The 19,813-nt window shown below is 40.5% G+C and overlaps 1 protein-coding gene across 3 annotated transcripts in view; it reads left to right on the plus strand.

The window, feature by feature from the left end:
* Positions 1 to 17,332, plus strand: part of vwc2 (von Willebrand factor C domain containing 2) — a 31,113-nt gene extending 13,781 nt beyond the window's left edge. For 2 of the 3 annotated variants that reach the window (XM_078931871.1, XM_078931872.1), the window contains exons 3-5: positions 246 to 375; positions 16,497 to 16,622; positions 17,000 to 17,332. In XM_078931871.1, coding sequence (XP_078787997.1) covers positions 246 to 375; positions 16,497 to 16,622; positions 17,000 to 17,133 — 390 coding nt within the window. In that variant the 3' untranslated portion in view covers positions 17,134 to 17,332. Of the gene's footprint in view, positions 1 to 245; positions 376 to 16,496 lie in introns of all 3 variants that reach the window. The other variant, XM_020709822.3, reaches the window with a different exon arrangement.
* Positions 17,333 to 19,813: the final 2,481 nt, after the last annotated feature.

The following is a 19,813-nucleotide window of genomic DNA, read 5'->3' on the forward strand; positions in this document are numbered from 1 at the left end:
GAGGCTTTTATCGGCAGTGAAATTGAGAGAGCTGAAGGTTCCCCATAGATGTGTCTTTGTGACACAGAATCAGCCCCTTAGCAGAGCATCCTGACTTTTGCATTGTATTCTTCTGCTTTGGTCAGGCTGTGATGTTTGTGTTTCAATGACACAATGATAGTGAGGAGAGTCTGCTGGTTATTTGCTGGTGTTTCTGTGTATTAACTGTCTGTAGGTGTTAATCAACACTGCTTGTTCTCTTCCAGGTGTCTCCGTGTGAGAAGTGCCGGTGCGAGCCCAGTGGGGAGGTGCTGTGCTCTGTGTCAGCTTGTCCTCAGACTGAGTGTGTGGACCCCCAGTATGAACCCAATCAATGCTGTCCCATCTGCAAAAACGGTCAGATGTGTTAAAAACTTGCCTCCAACACAAGCCTCCTAATGGAGGTTGTGGGTTTGAGATCTTTCTGCCACAGAGCGCTTTAGCTGAGGAAATGAAGTAGCGCAGCACTGATTCTGCTGATGCGAAGCATGCGGGATGCTGGCCTGCAGTGTTTGCAGTATCTTACCACATCAGCTTGGATTTATTTAAATGAATTCTGCTAGAAAATAGGGTTAACAAGCTTTGAGCTGTTTAGTTGTAAAGAATAGGCTCAGGTGTCATCTTCAGTCTGACAGGCTCTGCAGTCTCCTCTGGATCTTTCGTGTTTCCTGTTGGCTGGACAGCTTTGGCCTGTCCGTGCAGGAGGCAGTCTGCATCTCACAGTCGATTAAGCGAAGTTCTTTGCGATGGTTCCCGACAGCGTGTCCTAGATTATGTCCCCTTGTTTTCTTTGTGTGAGTGTAACGCAACATGGCAATGTCAGCAGCACTGCCTCCTTCAGCAAAAAGAATGATGACTTGCGATATGTATCTGTGACTTGGAATCTTAAAGCAGCTGTCTGAGATGAACAGGAGCAAACAATTTGCATGAAAATAGAAAATTCCAGCCCCACATACATGTATTTTTGAATCAGAGATTAAGGAACCATTAATTCTGTTTTATGATGGAAAGTGTGAGGAGCATATTATATATAGCATATATATATAATATGCTATTCATGTTACTTTAAACTGCAATAGAAATGTTGAAAGTCTGTGTTTTGCCTACACTAACTTTCAGATCTTTATTCTAACTAGATATTATATCAACATAAATAAATGGATCAAATCATGAAAATATCTTTTAATTGCCCCATTCAGCATTTTATTACCATCTGTTTATTGGATTTTAATTACCCTCCAAATATGACAAATTTAGCATTTGCTTGTAATAAATGGTCATGACTAGCTATTCATCAAAGCCTATCCAACTTCAAATTATAAGTCTGGTTCTTGTAATTAAAAGGTAAAAAAATGTCTTTTATTGAATGATATAGTAGCTGCTCGCTGTAATCTTTAGGAAAACAGGATGGTCTTGCTTTTTCTTTTTCTTCCTCTACCTTTCTTTTTCTTTTTTTTCTTTTTTTTTCTTTCTCTACCTTCCTTTCTTCCTCCTGCCTGCCTCTGTTTTTCAGAGTCCCACCAAATCCGAAGAGGATTTACTTTTTTATTGCAGGATATATCTTTTGTGTTTTGTGCTGTGATTACCACAGATTACTGTATTAACAGAGCCATCCATGTCAGGAAGTCAGAGAGAAACTGACTGGAAGGAAAGCAGCTGGTGAATATTGAAAAATGCATTCCGTTCTTTACTGCACAAGATTTACCCACAAAGCAAATTCAACCTGTCATTTGTATTTTGATGGATCTAAACTGTAGCTTTTTTCTGACTTTGATTATTTGGCATCTGGTTGATTGATTGATTGACTAGCCACCTAACCCTAATTCTATCCTATACTACCAATTTATTTTCAGTTCTCTCCTGCTCTGCAGATCTCTTCCGGTTCTCACTGTCACTGAAGTGCATCAGGGTTTATTTCCAAATAGAAACTAGCCCCTCAGTTAGTTTATCTTCAGCAGAAGTCAGATGAGCTTTTACCCTAACTAAACAATGCAAACCATCTAAGGCAGGGGTGTCAAACTCATTTTCACCGAGGGCCACATCAGCATAGTGTCTGTCCTCAAAGCGCCAGATTTAACTTTACATGTAACTAAATGTAATGAAAAATAAATGTAACTACTGCTTAATGTTAAATAATTCATTATTTATCTATTATAACTTTTTAAAGTGACAATTACAGCTGCATAGAAACATATGTTTGCCTGCTACTCTAGCATAAATCCTTTTAAATTAGATTCTGTCAGGTTAGGTCATATGGACGGTGTTTAAGTCCTAATGTATAGTTGACAAATCCAATATTTCAAGTCCAATTCCCCCTAGATATGAATAAATACACACCAATTTTTACTTTTTATTCTAAGAAAATAAAAACTTTTATGCTCTCGCGGGCCACATAAAATATCATGGAGGGCCACATTTGGCCCCCGGGCCTTGATTTTGACACGTGAGATCTAAGGACATTAACTTTGGTGTGCACCAAACTAGCCTACATGTCCTTCCTTATGTCCAATGGTGCTCAAAACCAAATGACAGGCAAACAGCTAAAAACAATGTCAGGACCATGAAGTCAGACAACTGTATTTCATTTTACACAACCCTGTTAGCCAACAGTCGTGGGGCAGTCATGGTGCAGAGGAAGAGTGATGGTCCCAGGTTTGGTTCTCACTTTGCTTCCCCATATGTCAAAGTGTCCTTGTGCAAGGCACTGGTGGTCTGGGCAGGGTCTTGTCAGTTCTGGTGCCATCGGTGTGTAGGTGAATGAATCTAAAGTGGCTTGACGAAAGTCCAAAAATTACAGTGGTGGACAAAATAGTTGTTACCCCTCAGTTAAAGAAAGAAAGTCCACAATGCTCACTGAAATGACTTGAAACGTTCAAAAGTAACAATAAATTAAAATTTATTGAAAATTAAATAGTCAAAATCAATGAGCCTTCTGCACCTGTCCACAGGTATTTTGGCCCCCTCCTCATGAGCAAACTGCTCCAGTTGTCTCAGGTTTGACGGTGTCTTCTCCAAATGGCATGTTTCAGCTCCTTCCACTGATGTTCAATGGGATTCAGATCTGGACTCATAGAATCCACTTCAAAATGGTCCAACACTTTTTCTCTCAGCCATTCTTGGGGGTTTCTGGCTGTGTGTTTTGGATGGTTGTCCTGTTGGAAGACCCATGACCTGCGACTGAGACCAAGCTTTCTGACTCTAGGCAGCACATTTCTACCCAGAATATCTTGATCATCTGGAGATTTCATGTTACCTTCACAACTTCCAGACCCCCTGTTCCAGATGCAGCAAAGCAGCCCCAAAACAGAACTGAGCCTCCTCCATGTTTCACAGTAGGGACAGTGTTCTTTTGGTTGGAGAGTCTACCAACATAGAGCTGATGTTTCTTACCAAAAAGCTCCAGTTTGGTCTCATCATTTTCCCAGAAGCTTTGTGGCTTGTCTACATGCATTTTTGCAAATTCCAGTCTGGCTTTTTTAGGTCATCTCCCATGAAGTCCACTCTGGCTCAAACAACCATGAATGGTGCGATCTGACACTGATGTACCTTGATCTAAGAGTTCACCTTTAATGTCTTTGGAGGTTGTTCTGGGCTCTTTGGATACAGTTCCAACTATCCGTCTCCTCAATTTGTCATCAATGTTCCTCTTCCATCGTCCAGGGAGGTTGTCTACTGTCCCGTGGGTCTTAAACGTCTGAATAATATGTGCCACTGTGGTCACAGGAACTTCAAGATGCTTAGAGATGGTTTTATAGCCTTTACCTTTACCGTGTTTGTCTATAATTGTGTTTCTAATGTCCTGGGACAATTCTCTCCTTGTGATGTCAATCAAAGGACAAACCTGAGTTCATCATGACCCCCTGGAAAAATTAGTTCTCAGTCTTCAATGGAAGTACCATCATTTTTGTCCAGCCCTATTTCATTTTTATTTTTTTAATAATTCTGTTAATCAACAATTCAAAAGTAATGGCTGATTTTGATTATTTAATTTTCATTGAATTTTAATTTATTGTTACTTTTGAACATTTCAAGTCATTTCAGTGAACATTATGGACTTTATTTCCTTAACTGAGGGATACCAACAATTTTGTCCACCACTGTACACACTCAAAGATACAAAATTTGAGGTCAAAACTAAACCAAGTGAACAAGGTTTTTTAATGATCTTCTTTCAAGACAAAGATTATTTTTTTGCCACAAATTGAAGATTCTGTGACCTTAGTGGTGGGGCTCAGACAATGAGGCTGTAGTGAGGAAAAACCTTTGAAGAAGTACCGGAAAGTTCCTCCTCAGGTTCTGTTGCTTTCTGATCTACAGATGTTGTTTGGTATTGGCAGATGTTTGGACCTCCAAGGAACTTACTTGCCTTCAAAGTATTACATCAAAGCTCAGCCCTTTAATAAGAAGTTTGAGCTAATCTGCATGTGTTAGACACCAAAAGTAAGGAAAATGAAATCATTAAGTGGACACAAGATTCACAGAGATCGGGATAAATGTGTCAAGCAAATGTTCGGTGTCGAGTTCACACATTCCTGCCTTCTGATAAAATTGCTGTGAAATATTTTTGTGTTTGATGAATTCATCAATTACACATGGGCATTATCTTGGCCTTTTCCAAAAAGAAAAATCAATGCTTGTGTCAGCGCACGGCTTGAGATGTGTTGCCTCGACGAAGGGCGACACCTGGGGAAGAGTCTGGGGAGGAAGATGAAAGTAAGAGGCGTTGCTGACATCCATCCCAGACAGTTGTTCATGAATATCAAAGACCAGCTGTGAATGGCAGCAAGGTCTCGTTTTTTTCTTTCATCCATTATCCTCAAGCACTGGAACACATTGCAATGAAACAGTTTCCTGCCCTCTAAAGTTTTCCACCATCTTGCACAACCAGCCGTGGCATTTCATTTACCAATCATGATTCGAGAAGAGAAGTTGATTCTTCTCCAGCAAAAGCACATTTTTAGTGCTTTTACTTTGTGCCTGCTGGAAAAAAGGTAAAGAGTTGTTTTAAGTTGGTAAAGTTAATTTATATAGCAGTTTTCCCAGAAAGACAAAGTATTTAACGCAATGACAATCAAACCATGTCAAAAACAAGATAAAAAAGAATTCATTACAAAATCACACCAACTTGAAAACTCACATTTAGCTGCAATCTGCTGAAATAAAAAGGTCTTCAGCTGTGGAGCGCAGTTCCAGACTTTGGGAGCTGTCACTTTGAGTGCTTGATTCCCTCGGGGTAAAAATGTTGATGAAGGACAACCAATAAAACCTGACCTGATCATCTAAGAAGCTCAGAGATATAATGAGGAGCCTGACTGTGTGGGGTTTTGAAAAGAAGAACAACATTTTAAAATGAATACTGAAACGAACCAGGAGCTAAAACTGCAGTGATGTGTGCCCTTTTGCTGGTGTGGGTTCACAGAGATGCAGCAGAGTTCTGAACAGCCTGGAGACGGTAAAGCTCCTTTTGGCCTAAGCAAGTAAACAGACCGTTACAAGAATCCAGGCGTGTTAAAACGAATGCATAAATAATCACTCCAAGCTCTGCGTTTGATATCAGAGACCTCAACTTGGAGATGTTCCTTAGCTGGTTTGTATGTTAAGCTGGTGACTGAGTCAAACATGAGAAACCCAATATATTCAAAGGCCTGACTGCACAGATGGGCCAAGGGATGTGATGCCTGATCAGACAGGTCTTCTCATGATTGTTGTCATAGTATTTCATCTGAAGGGAATTAGCCTTTAACCACTGACTGATGCAGGTCAAAACCTTTGATTAACAAGACAGTTTAACTCAGAATAATTACACGAACAGAACAGCTGGATGCTGTCAGTATAGAGGTGATGTGAGATGTTTGTGGACAGGAGATGGCTGTGCTAGAGCAAGTATGTTTAGTAGAAAAAACATTGTTCCTTAACCTTGATGTCATTCACACAAAAGCTTCTTTTTTCCCCCCAAAACATTAAATCTGCATAAGCGAGGAAGAAAGAAAACCATCTTAAGACAGAACCAGACGAAGGTGTTAACCCTTGTGCTATCCTATGACACCCCCCCTTCCATTGAGGTGTTCTCCCTACCATGACAAAGGTGGATAAAGGTGGAAAGATTTCATGTAATCCATGGACACCAGTGAAGATCACATATCATTGAAGAAAAAAGGTTCAGAGCTCGGTCTAGTGGGTCTAGATGACCCAACTCCCAATGTTTATGTGCCTAGGATAGCACAAGGGTTAAGAGAGTGGCCAGATAAAAGCTTGAGGCTCCAAGGATGACTAACTTTGAATCACTCTTCTTCCTGTGACACTACAGCCCAACTGACCTGTAGTATTTTGTGCTGTCTCTGCGACCCCCCCCCCCATCATCAGAATGAGAGACCGGTATCGTTTGTAAGGACGGACTCTTGTTGCAGCTCTAAGATGCTGCAGTGACAGGCTGTTTGTGACCTTACCAGGCTTTGAATGTGCCTCAATTGCATAAAAGGCGTGTAAAATTTCAAATCAGAAGGGTGTGCTATAGCAGAGTTGGGTTCAATTACAGCTACAGTGGATAATGAAAGTATGTGGTCACGTACCTCATTGGTTTCTGTTGTGCCAATTTTAAAACAATTTTTGGTCCCTGATCCTTATCTTACCTTGGTGACATCAGAGTCACAAAACCCACTGGTTCCCTAAAAAGGAAAAGGACAAACTGGCAGGATTTGAAGGCTGTCATTGAAAGATCCCGTCTCTTTATGTGCACAACTTCAAAGTCAATCATAAAACAACGCTACCCAGGACAGTTTTTGTTCATATACCATAACCGAGCAACAAATACGAGGAAAACATTGCCTTTTTTTTTACTTTGGAATGAACTGAGTTACTAATTCACTGGCCGGCTGGGTGGAGTTTTCCAATCTTTTGAAGCCGTGGCACTTTTTCCTTGACAAAAAAGACAAGGCACAACACCAACAAAGGATGTTCAGAAAAAATTAACTCTGTGGTCTGTAAATACTCCAATACAGTCAATAACATTAAAGTGTTCTTAAAAAAAATCAAACACACAAAGGGAAACCTGGTCCTGTTTGGATGAACTCAGAGCTGATTCTGTCAATGAAACAAACAATTCCCCAATGCACACCTGATCATCTCCCCCCACACACCAGCGTACCGCAGCACACTGGCTGAAAAACACTGGCCTAGCGGTATTGTCTGCCCTTAGACTCATAGGTCATAGGTTCAAATCCACATATCAAAAACTCAAAAATGGTCCCTCCCTGTTCAGCACTTACAGCTTTGTGGGGGTTCCCTAGGGCAACTGCTATAGCAGGTCACAACTCCCCCAGACGAGGGGTCAAATATTGGGAAGACATGTTGCACACTCACAGATTGGCTCCACTTTTGTGACAAACCCTAAATGGTTACCTGATGAACCAAACTTGGCTCCAGTTGCTGTTGCTTTACAACCACCTTGGCAGTTGGTTAGCAGTGTAGCAGGTCTGATCCCATAGATGCGCCCCTTTATTGCAACCTCAGTAAGCTAACAAGCAGGGCTTCTTTGGGTGTGTTTGTATCAACTGTACATTTTTAGTGAAGTTAAAAACTTAACATGTAATTTGCTCTCAGTTTAATCCTAAACTATTGTGTAAAGGTGGCAATGGTGTCTATTTATTAGGGGTGTCAAGGTAGTCGATGAATTGATTTCTATTCCTACGATCCAACCAGATCCATCTGTCTGCACCCAGTTGTTAATCTAATCAAATCAAAGCAACTTACACCATCAAATAATTAATGTTGGAAAATACCATTTTCAGTGCCTTGCCCAAGGACACATTGATACATGGGTGGGCAAAACGGGAACCTGTGGTCATATGATCAGAGGTGGGTTGCATCACAGCCGCCCTGACATATACTGATATAGGGGTTGTCTGACCCCTCACCCCCAGCACCACCCCACCATCACCACCTTTACAAGCAATGCTCATGAGTGTGGGAAGGTTGCGGGTTCTTTTCCGTACTGTCTGCCTTTAGTGAAGTCGATGCTAAAGGAGTTGGTCCCTTTGGCAGCTCTGCTGCAGCTCAGCTCAGCTTCTCCTATACTCTCTAGCCTGGGTATCACCTTGGCAACGCATGAGGAAACAAATGGTGCTCTTCAAGACTCAGACATTAGGGTCAACACTAATCTGGGAGAGGGGGGGGGTGATAAATAGTCTGAACCGGAGCCAGAATCACTTCAAATGGAGCTGCAGGATACATGATACCCTGGTTGCCAAGAGCATTAGAAGCTCATTTAAATCACGGGAGGCATGATTCATGGAGGCCTTTCAAGAAGTGGCAGGTTTTATTTTTAAAGGAATATATTAGAACACCTGAACTGAAGAGAAATCGGTTTGATGGACCAACATTAAGCATGTTTCCCACATTAAGAGATGTTTGGCCACATTTTATCAGCTCAGATGGGGACTTCTGGGTCGTATCAGTCAATATGTGCATCAATAAAACTTTATTTCTCACCCTTCCTATCATTGGCAATGATCATGCTAAATTAGTAGTTCAATTGACTTAGCATCGGGCCAAGTGTTTTCTTGATGGAAATTTTGTCAAACTATAAAACAATATTATCAATCAGATTCTAAAACAGCAAGAAATCAGAGAATTCTGAACAAAACTGCCGTAACAGTCAGGAAGGATGCTCCTGTACTTGAAGACTGGCTCTTAAGAGTTTTGATTGTCAAGTGCTGATTCACAGTTTGAAAAGTCATGACTATTTGGTTCAACTTTGATATAGCGCTCATCACTAAAGAGAATGGAGCCTCTCTGTGTCACTGCCTTTCCCACATGCTGGGTCTGTCTGAATGTGCATGTGTGCACGCAGCTGGGAGGTTGCTTCCTGCAAGCAGAGTCGACTTCCTCGCTCCAAAAATACTGGCATTATGTGCGCCATGATGATATAATAGCACACAGAATGCACAGAATGGAATGGCTGCACAAACACAAGACTTTCATATCTGCTTGTTTATACACAGAAACTTTTATTTTAGTATCACTAGAAATTCAAGTTAGTCTTAAACCCTGAAGATGACGAAACGCTGCATTAATGCCGCAAATGTATCCATTTGATAATATTCTCCTTTTGTATGTTATGACAAACAACAAACTAAAAAACATGAATGTTCTTTGATAAAATTAAATGTGAGTTTTTGTCTTGACATCAAGGATGCTGCATCCCTGGCTCGAAAAAAGGATTAATGTACATAAAATTACCCTCAAAGGATGACTTCTCGACATGACTTTTTACCTGATGCAGATGTGACTCATTCAAACTTTTTGAGGTAGAATAAAAATATTTCTGCAGCAAAAGATTCCAGATTCTAATCTAAATTTTTGTCAGATGATTTATGAACACAGAACAAGTCACCTTTTAAGGCGGATTTGACATCCAGTTTTACTCTCTTAATACATATGCATTATTTTGTCTGTTAAAATAAGGTCTGCTGCTAATAAAGACATTAATATATTTTTTTTAGTCCCGAAATGTTTGATCTAAAGGAAATTTTCTGTAACTCTGTGTCAGAGTTTTGATTACAAAAAGAGAGGTTGTAATCATGATAATAATATTCACATTATGTCTTAACCATTATGTTGCTGCAGAGCTGTTTTCAGCCTTTAGTCTGCTTGTTAGAAGTCATTTTCTCAATTTGCTCAGCATAATGTTCGGCTTTAATATGACTTTAAACATCTTTTCCTTCTCCCAGCAACCAACGGGTTTTCTGTCTGAGCTCTGCATCTCTAGTTTAGAGAAGTGAGGAAAGGAAGGTCTTTCAGTGCTGTGTGTCACCTGAGCTGTGATGGATGACTAAGGTTTGTGGCTCTGTCCCTGTGAAGGACGTTGGTTATGTGTGGACTTCAGCTTGTAGCACAGTAGCTAATAACATACACAAACAAACATTCTGTGAGACTTTCCATGTGCAGCATTGGTGACGGCTCATATTCAGAAGTCAGGACCCATCTCACTGAGCATCCCTGAGAGAAATTATTAATTTTGTTGTTAAATCTGGCTAAGCTTTCCTATTTCCTGTCCTTAGACAGCTCTGTCATTTTCATTCAGCATTTATAATGCAAAGTACGGCATAAGTGCATTAGGATGAGCAATTTTTGCTATTTTCTCTGTCCATTACCCTATACTGTAGGGAGTTTGAAATTTAAGGCCAGCCGTGATCAGGATGTGTCCTTTTTTTCCATGTCCATTATCAGTGTTACAGAGCTGAACTCCACAGGTGCTAATGGCTGTTGCTCTCACACGCTTGCATGTCAACCTCCAACATGCTGCAGTGACAGTTGGGATCTAACTGTTCATGCACACGCACAATCCATTTGTATTTCCATCCTCGGCTGTTGCAGCGAAGTGCTCATGAAGCTCTTCTCCTGCAGCAGAACAACAGAGCACGATGTAGAGATGGGATTTGTTAGATTAATTGAGCTCCGACAAAAGAGCTAGGTGTGAGATGAAACCTGAATTATAGGGTGACAGTAAGGAGTAAACACTGAGACTCCTAATCCATTAACACAAATGACTGATACTACTGACTGGATGACTGTTTTAACTGCTGGAGGAAGTTTTCTGCTGCAAATGACCAGGTTCTTGTTATTTTCTCACCTGCCGTGTATTGAACATGTGCATGTTTTATTGGGGTCTTTTTGTTCCAAATGCTGCTAATGATGATTAATCAGGAGTGACAGCAGCCTGTGCAGAGGATGAGTTGTTATTCAGATAGGCTGTGCGCGTGCTCATCTGAAGACTTATGAATGTGTAAGGGTTGACATTTTGGCCCCCCTCGGCAAACTCTTCACATTGATTGATGTGTCACCGCTCTCCTTCTGGGTGCTGCCATCCAATGAAATGCTTTGACTGCAGCTGAAAGACTCCCCATTTATCTGCATCTTAATTATACAACAGAGTGGCTCAAGACCTTGTTAGTCTAAGGGAAATAGCAATTGTTATGCTATACCTGTTGTTGTGGAAGCAATTCCCAGTGTTTAAATTTTGCAGCTTGAGCGATAATGAACGGTTTAGCGCTTTTTACCCACTGGTGGAGGACAAAGCTACATTCACTGGACCAAATCTCCCCATTACACATGGGGACTGATACAAGGAGGACATTCATGCATTGGATTTGCAGGAATTGAACAAGAAACACAAAAGCAACCTGGTTGTGTTTTAAATGATCTTGTCCTTTAGTAACTTACCAAGCTGAACAACTAACAGAAAGCGGGTATTTCTTGCAAAATGCAAAGAAGCAGTCCTGTGTGTTTTATCAGTACATTGTGGAAGAGCCCTTCATTTTTTCGGTATAGTTCAACAGTTCACACTTGGACAGCAGGACAAGAGTTTCCGTGTTGTGGAGCCGATCCAAAAATTGTGAACTAATATGTGATTCAATACTTAGCATTTGCACACAGTACACTTAAACTAACACTAAGACTGAAAGAAAACACTGTGAAAAGAGGTCTGAGTCCCAGGAAGGGATAGCTGGTTCTTAAGTATTCAGTGTAATCACTATAATCCCAGGATGGATCTGCTTCCTGCTGGGAGCTCAGAGTTTCAGGGTAAAGACGCTTGTCTGCATAAAGCATGAATGGCCGCTTAGCAATCTGAAGGGCATGTATCCAAAAATCTCTTGTGCAGACACAGGGCATTTAATATTCAATGGCTAATAACAAATGCAAGAAATTATGAGGAATGCAGTGATTCAATTTTCAATTTTATTTGTGATCTAAGTGGAAACTCAAATGTTAGATGTGGTCAGACCAGCCAATTTCAAAGTAACTCTAAAAAGCTGCACGGATGTCAGCTCACAGAGCTTCACTTTCTCTATCCAGTTTTGTGCCTCATATTTTCCCCCAACCAGGACACTATTTTGGGAAAGAATCAATGAAAGCCCAGATGTGAGAGCCCATTTTCCACCGAGAGAAAGGAAATGAAGGGCAGTATGTTTGGTCTCTTGTGCTTCCTCCCGTCTTTAACTGTGTTCATGCTTACTGGGATGTCATGCATGGACAACTAACTTCTCTGAGATCCATGTGGTGATGTGGCCATAGCAACCGATGTGGCATCTGGACGTAAAACAATAACTGAAGTCCTGTCCTACTTTCAGCTTGGCTCGTCTTCATTAGAACAAAAAACGGATTTTCATGTCACCAGTGTTTGTATTCTCTTACATGTTTCAAAATATCAAATCGAGCTGAATTTCCTCACCGGTAGTAATTCTCAGAAAAACAAAACTGATCAGCCCTCAATTCAAAAGTAGCATGAGTGAAAGTTTTATCCATTTAATAACAGACCTGCATGTGGACACCAGTGTTTGAAGACCATAACATGAGAAAAAATTTACCGTCATTTTAAAGTTCACCTATTTTGAGTCAAGCAATCATAAAAAATTCAGCTATAAATACCTTTTCAATTAAGGCCCGTTCACACCGGGACGAATTTCGTGCGCGATATTTGCCGGCGTTTAACGCCTCGTGACTAAACAAAGGGCACCAATGTGAGTGTGCACACCGACGCGAAAAAACGCCACTCGTAAAAGCGTCACTTTTTAAAAAACACGTGCACATGCACACGTGTCTGGAGCTTCTGAAGTAACAGTAAAACACAACTTGGGGGCGCTCAAACACAAAACTGCCTTGCTGAGCACCCATACCAGCGAAGAAGATAGACGCCAAGTTGCATCTACACTGCCGCGAAGAAATAATGACGGACATTCTAAAATATCCCCAAAAATGCTCATGATACATTTTCAGCTCTTGTACCAGTCGATAAAACTCCCCATGTTCTTCTCTTCTCGTAACTATGGGATGTACCCAAAATCAACGTCTTCTCCGGCGTCCTTCATCATTCAACAGAACAATAATTTCTTCATCGCTGGAACTGGAGCTACTGGTGCTGGAAATATTCATGTTTTCTTTGTTTGATTCTGACAAGCGTGTAAATACTTGCTCTCTTCTTCTGACTGAAAAGCGACTTTAAGAAGCGTAAAGTTGCGCAGCGCCACCTTGTGTACAGGAGTATTTCTGTTTTCCATTAAGCGCCATCTAATGTCAGGGAATGAAATTGCATTTTCGCTCGGCTCATCGTCAGCGAAAATCGCCTGGGTGTGAACACAAAAACCGTGTTGAAAAACGCTGGCAAAAAACGTGCGCCGATATACGTCTCGGTGTGTACGGGCCTTTACACAAACTGATTACTCTGTTCACATACAACTGCTTAAAGTTTTTAGTTCTCTGAAACTGATGAATGGTGCAGCAGTACCAGAAGTGCCTTTTAAATATGGGGTCAAACTTCTTTAACTTCCCAGCCAGAGATAAAGCTGCTGTTCTTCAGGGGCTTGTTTTCATTCTCACCAGTGCGCTTTTCTTCTTTTAGTAGTTTTACCTCAAACTTTGAACTCCTGTTCCATTTTTGTAAGTTTGCTGTGTTGTTGGCAAAGCAGCAAAAGCACACATGAAGTAATGTTGATGGCAGGAATAGGGGAGAAAATATAGTCTAGGAAAATCTAGTACCAATCCTCAATCTTTAAGGGTTTGTGTGTTCTTGCATCAATCAAGAAACTTTTTGGGTACATGTCGAGAAATGTCTAATCTACTATTTATACGATTTTGTGACTGTAAAGCGCCTTGGGTCTCGAAGGAAGGGAAAGCACTATACCATATACCATTTTGGAGGATTAATGCCATCACATGTATTCATAAAATATTATATTATTTATTTGGCAACACTGAAGTGTCACACATCTTTCTTACCTGTTTAGATTTTGGACATTTATGTCCTCAGAGCAGTCTGTCCTAACATACAGGTGGATTGACCTAAGAAGATGGTGAACCTCAATACTCAGAAGCAAAGAGAACACAGTGGATCTGGGCTTTTTTGTAATTTTTAGAAAACGATTGAGGCAAAAAGGGTTAGGAGGAAGGCACGTTGGTAAGAAGGGATAGAAGAAGAAAGTTCTGACTGACAGATGAGACTTTGAATGTGACATGGAAATGACAGGAAAGAGTTGGTGGACATAATGAAGAGGAGGACGGTAGACATGCTGTGTGTCCAGGAGACCAGGTGCAAAGGAATGAGGGAGATATGCAGAGCTGTTGGAACTACAGAGGAATAAAGCTGACTAAGAGCAGAAGTGAACATTTGTGAGCAGCAGGAAAGTTTCATGCCAAGAAAGAGAACTACAAATTGAATCAAATCAATTTATACTTTATTTCTATAGCATTTAAACAACCCATTCTACCCAAAGTGTTTTACATAGAAACATAATAACATTGGAAAATTAGAAGGACAATACGTATATTTTTTTTAAAACCCACACAATGCCACCCCCCCCCCCCCCCCCACACACACACACACACAGACACACCATGATAAGAAGAATGATAAAATGATGCAATGTAGAAATCTGGCTTTGTACTGAAGTGGTGAAACAATATTTTGGGGACCTGTCCACATCAGTTACTCCCACTCAAGTTCACCAAATACACTACCACTGGACCCCCCAGGTCTGAGTTGTAAACTGATATGAATTCTGTGACTGTCTGAAATGTATAACTGGCATTTTGTGAACAGCACAAAAGATGACATCGAATTGCTTGGTCTGTCCTTATCCCACATTTCCAGGCACCTTACAGTATCTGCTGCTGCACGATAAAAAACTAAAATGAAATTATTTTTTCTTTCAAAATGACTGCAGGACCAAAAACAGCCTCAAATGAAATCAAATCAAATCAAATCAAAGCAAAACAAAGCAAATCAAACTTTATATATACTGTACTTTTTCTATAAAAATATAACACAAGGTGCTTTATATTTAAAAAAAAATAAATAAATAAACAATATATAAACAAATATTAAAATAGAGCCCCCTCCCCAGGCCTAGACACAACACCCCACCCCTTTCCCACCTCCCACCCCCTTACTGATGGGGATTGTTACGCCCCCATTGTGTCTAGGGGCACAGAGGCAGCATAACATAAAAAAAGTAAAGTTTTGGCTAATAATTTAACTGTAACAAAACACCAATCAAATGTCTCCATACAAATATGTCAAATTTATTTACAAATAAACAACCAACAAGAACTAAAAGTGAAGCTAAAAGGCTTCAGGGTGAACCCAGGCCAAAATAACAAACAAAACCCCAACTAACTGAAACATGTAATCTTACCTGCAAAGAAAGAAAAGGGAAATCAAAGACAGAACGCTAACCTCCCTAACCTAACAAAACCAGGAGAAAACATGTACTAAACAAAATGGCGGTTCACCCCTTAAACAAAATCATAAACCAAAGGACTAAACAGAGTGGGCACAGACAAAACTACAAAGAACTACGAAGTGCAACACAAACTAAAACAAGTGGAGAAGACATAAACAAAAATGGAGAAGAGTGCCAAGCTGCAGTGGAGACTGTTGCAGCAAGGCTCCCCTCCCCCTGACTGGATGTCCAAATGGTGGCTTTAAAGGCTGCCTCCACCAGCTGGTCCAATGGGAGGCCACACCCTTTCCACCACACCTGAAAATAATCAGACAAAAACAGACAAAGATCCACAAAAAACACAAGTCCCACTCTGATACAGAAATACTACACAAAACACAAAAACAAACAAACAAAACAAAATCAAATACGGCCACAGCCGTAACAGGGATAGACAGTAGGACATAGGCTGAGCACGAAATGTTGGTTGTTGGCATCGCTAGTATTTGGGACCACCCTTTCTGAGAATAGCTGCATAGCAGCGAAATGCAGCATCACAGGCGGGGACCAGCCTCGCCACAGGCGGGAAATACAAATTAAAATGAGAATGACAAAGTAAACATACTAATAAAAGCAATAGACAATAAAACCTTGAAAATAAGGAATATTAAAAACAATTATTAAAAATCTAGCGTAAATTAATAAAATAAGATAAAATAGATAAATACACAATAAAATAAATAAATAAAATAATAAAAGTAGTAAAATTAGCTAAAAGCCAGGTTAAAAATATGCATCTTGTGCCTTTTCTTAAAAGCAGCTATGCTTTCTGCGGCCCTCAGGTCCTCTGGCAGGCTGTTTCACTGACGATGGCCAGAGTACTGAAAAGATGCCTCTCCGTGGGGTTTGGTTTTTACAGCTGGAATGGTTAGAAGAACAGTGCCAGAGGATCTATGAATCCACAAGGGTTCATATTTGACTAAAAGATCTGACAGATAAAAAAGCGTAAGACCTTTAAGACATTTTAAAAACTGTTGCCTCATGCAAAGTTGGTCCTCCTCATAATTTTGTTGATTTTATTAAACCCCTTTATAATATACCAAATCAAAGGCACTTAGCATTTTCAGGCCCTTTCATGACTTTTCATTGACAACAAAGAGGAAAGAAGAGGAAGTTCACAGGGACACCCAAAAAATGTCATGTTTCAGTGTATTGCAAAGCTTTTGTCTGTCTTAAAGTGATGTTCTGATCCGCCACCTGCAGGACCAAACTGCTACGCAGACACAGAAGTGATACCCGCCGGCAGAGAGGTGAAGATTGACGAGTGCACGATCTGTTACTGCACCTACGAGGAGGGGACGTGGCAGATTGAACGTCAGGCTACCTGCAGTAAGAATGACTGCCAGCCAAGCTAGAACACAGCACAGCCAGGGGGAGCAAGACCAGCACCCACACATGTTCAATGTCAGCATTTGCCCCATCCACGGGGCGTCAGGATGGGACAGGAGCACTCAAGCTTTTTGAACTGTGGTCACTTCTGTGTTAGAAAACAAAAAAATCTTTTTGAACGTTTCTAATCTTCACAGAATATCTATTTAAATTTGTATTCAATTATTTAAGAATATTTGAAAAGGTTAGGGGTATGCTGAGCTAGTGAGAACATATTTTTTTATAGCATATGTATTTTACCATGTATTGTTCTAGACCATAGGTCAAACAAAGCAACAGAATGTAAGGATCTCTGACACACACACTCCTGTTTTTAGCAGTGAAAGCCTCCAGGTCTCCAAGCGGGGACAAATCTGCTCCTCCACTCAGCACCAAAGTATATCTCTGGGATGGACACATCAGCTGTGAATCAGTGGAAAACAAGGACAGTTGGAACTTTGAGAAAACTTGACTGTTTCCTGAAAATGTCTCTGTTTTTTCCTCTTCTTTATTGTGCTTTTTTGTATTTCTTTCAATACAGTGTGTTGAAGTTATAAAACAAATCCAATCTGTGCTCTGTAAATGTCCAAACCAAACCTTTTTCTAGCTCAATGTCTTCATGTTGCTGGTGTTTTGCATTTACAGACTTAATAAACATTTTCCCACTTTCACATATTTTGTTCTTAGACGATTCTCTGAAAGTGTCGTAGGTTACCTGCAATTGTGATGAATCGGATCAAATTCAATCTGCAAACATATTTATCCTTTTTGAAATTTCAGATTAAATTTGTAAATATTTATTAGTATACTCACATATATATTAATGATATTTTACAAGTTCATATTTTTAATGTCATGAGCTGCTATCTGTTGCAATTTTTAGTTTTAATCTGCACCAAAAAAGTTAGAAATGTTGAAACGGTCAGGATTTCTGTCTGGAATACCACTGCTTATTAGAGTAACCCTTGTTCTATCCTAGGCACTTTAACATTGGGAGGTGGGTCATCTAGACCCACTAGACAGTGCTCTGAACCTTTTTTCTTCAATGATTTGTGATCTTCACTGGTGTCCATGGATTACATGAAATCTTTCCACCTTTATCCACCTTTGTCATGGTAGGGAGAACACGTCAATGGAAGGGGGGGGGGGGGGGTCATCTAAGATAGCACAAGGGATAAAGAATTTGGACACAAAAGGGTCACCAGGGCTGCTCATAACTTTTCAAGTCTTTATTTTCAGTCAGAGCATGAGTTCTAATGCATGCAGTGCTGTGTGGCCCATCGACCAGGAGACCCAAACAAGCATGAATAATTTAAGTTGAGGTTATGAAGATCCGTAGGCTAGCTGCGATAAACGGATGCAAGGTTGTTGTTTCTGCTTTCTCCGGTTATCATTTGCATTAGCGGGCCAACGTTCTGTCCCCCCCCCCCCCCCCCCCCCCCTACACACACACATGAATTGTGCCTGCCACGCTTCACAACTCTTTGATCAAGAGGTTGCCAGACAGCGATGTTGCATCTCCAGCAGTGAGACGTGCTCGTCAGACAGCCAGCAGGATGGAGGTAAATAAGCCTAAATGCGCACACATGCTACGTGACAGGCTTCTGTCAGATCGGGGGGGAGCCACAGCACACATCTATTAAGACTCCTGCTTGCCTTAACTCCTCTTTTCCTGCTATGGTGAGGTTCTCACAGCCAGAGATCACTCTCACATGAGAAGAAGGACTTGAGATCACACAGAAAGGTCGGCAGCTCTGTTTGCTGTAAACATACGTTTGACTTTCATTTAAGGGAATCGCTGCAAATTCTTGTTTCTGTTGAGTTACAGAGGTTTGTGTCCCTTTATGCCTCATTTTCTGAGCAGACTACCTAGTTTGCCCTGGTTAGAATGGTAATGTGCCTTGATCATTACTCAGCTGTAAATCAGTTCATATTACAGCAGTTCTTCAAAACTGCATGTGTGCATAACAGGAAAGAGGGAAGCTATGATTAAAACAAGGCTTGAAGTCCCAGAGAGACATGCATGTAAACTCCATCAAAGATGAGACGTTAATTGGACACATCTGTTACAGAAACCCGGGTCTCCCTCAGTGCTGGAACTGCGCAATTAGGCTGCTGCCCTGTTCTGGACAATGCACACCGCTGCACTGAGAAGAGATGTGTTCATGCTGGAAAGATGATGAAATACATAATTCATCTGAAGCAATCAGCCAATTCAGTCAGTTACAATTAAAGCATCCTCTGAATTGGGAAATGATGAAGATGTTTCAGTGACTTCTCTTAGGGCTTTTAGAGAAGGACTTCATTTTAACTAATTCGAGAAGCCAAAGAAGCAACATTTCACAAGGCGATGGCAGAGATTTATTTGATAAAACATCTCTGTTTTTTTAAAGGAATCACATTCACAGAGGATGGAAAAAGTGTTTGAAATTTGAACAAAGCTTATATGAAGGCATGAAGAGATCCAGATGAGATGAGCTGTTAAAGAAGCCGATCAGAAAAGGTCTTTTCCTTTGTAAAAGATGATTTACTTAATCTGTTTTTAGAAAGCTGCAAGAATTGTAGTTTAGCTGTTGTCATCTGAAGAAAAATATGTGGAATTATGAAAGATGATTTGATCTCAAATACTAAATTGAATGCCACAGTTTGCTAAACAGTTCTAATGCTAATGTTCTAATGTTCTAAGCTCTAATGCTTTTTCCCAAATTATTTCAGTTTTAAAACCAAATTATCTGGTCTCTGTTCCCAACATACACAACGTTTTTAAGCAATATATGATGCAATCCGGCTGTAACTACTGTCCCAGCTTTTTGGAAATTGATGCTGGAATTGAGAATATTACTATAATACTTAAAAACTGTCTTTGTTTGGGTATCAGTGAAATGTGAATATTGAGTTGCTTTTAAATCTCGAAGCACACAGCACAGCTTTTTCGGGTTGTTTGCTGTAATCTGGATGACAAACGAGCCTAGCTGAAAGCAGCGTCATATTTGACATCAAACTACTTTATATGCATTTATTTTCCGCTTTGGTTAAGAAAACGCCCCCTCTGCCTTTCGTTTGTAGCACTGAGAAATCCTAAGAGTATGCAATTATTGCAACATTGGAATCCTTCTGCTGTCATCAGAAACTAAAAGAAGTAGTGTTGGTAG

This window comes from Oryzias latipes, chromosome 15, assembly GCF_053564925.1.
Source record: "Oryzias latipes strain Hd-rR chromosome 15, Olatipes_Hd-rR_3.1".
Taxonomy (NCBI): domain Eukaryota; kingdom Metazoa; phylum Chordata; class Actinopteri; order Beloniformes; family Adrianichthyidae; genus Oryzias; species Oryzias latipes.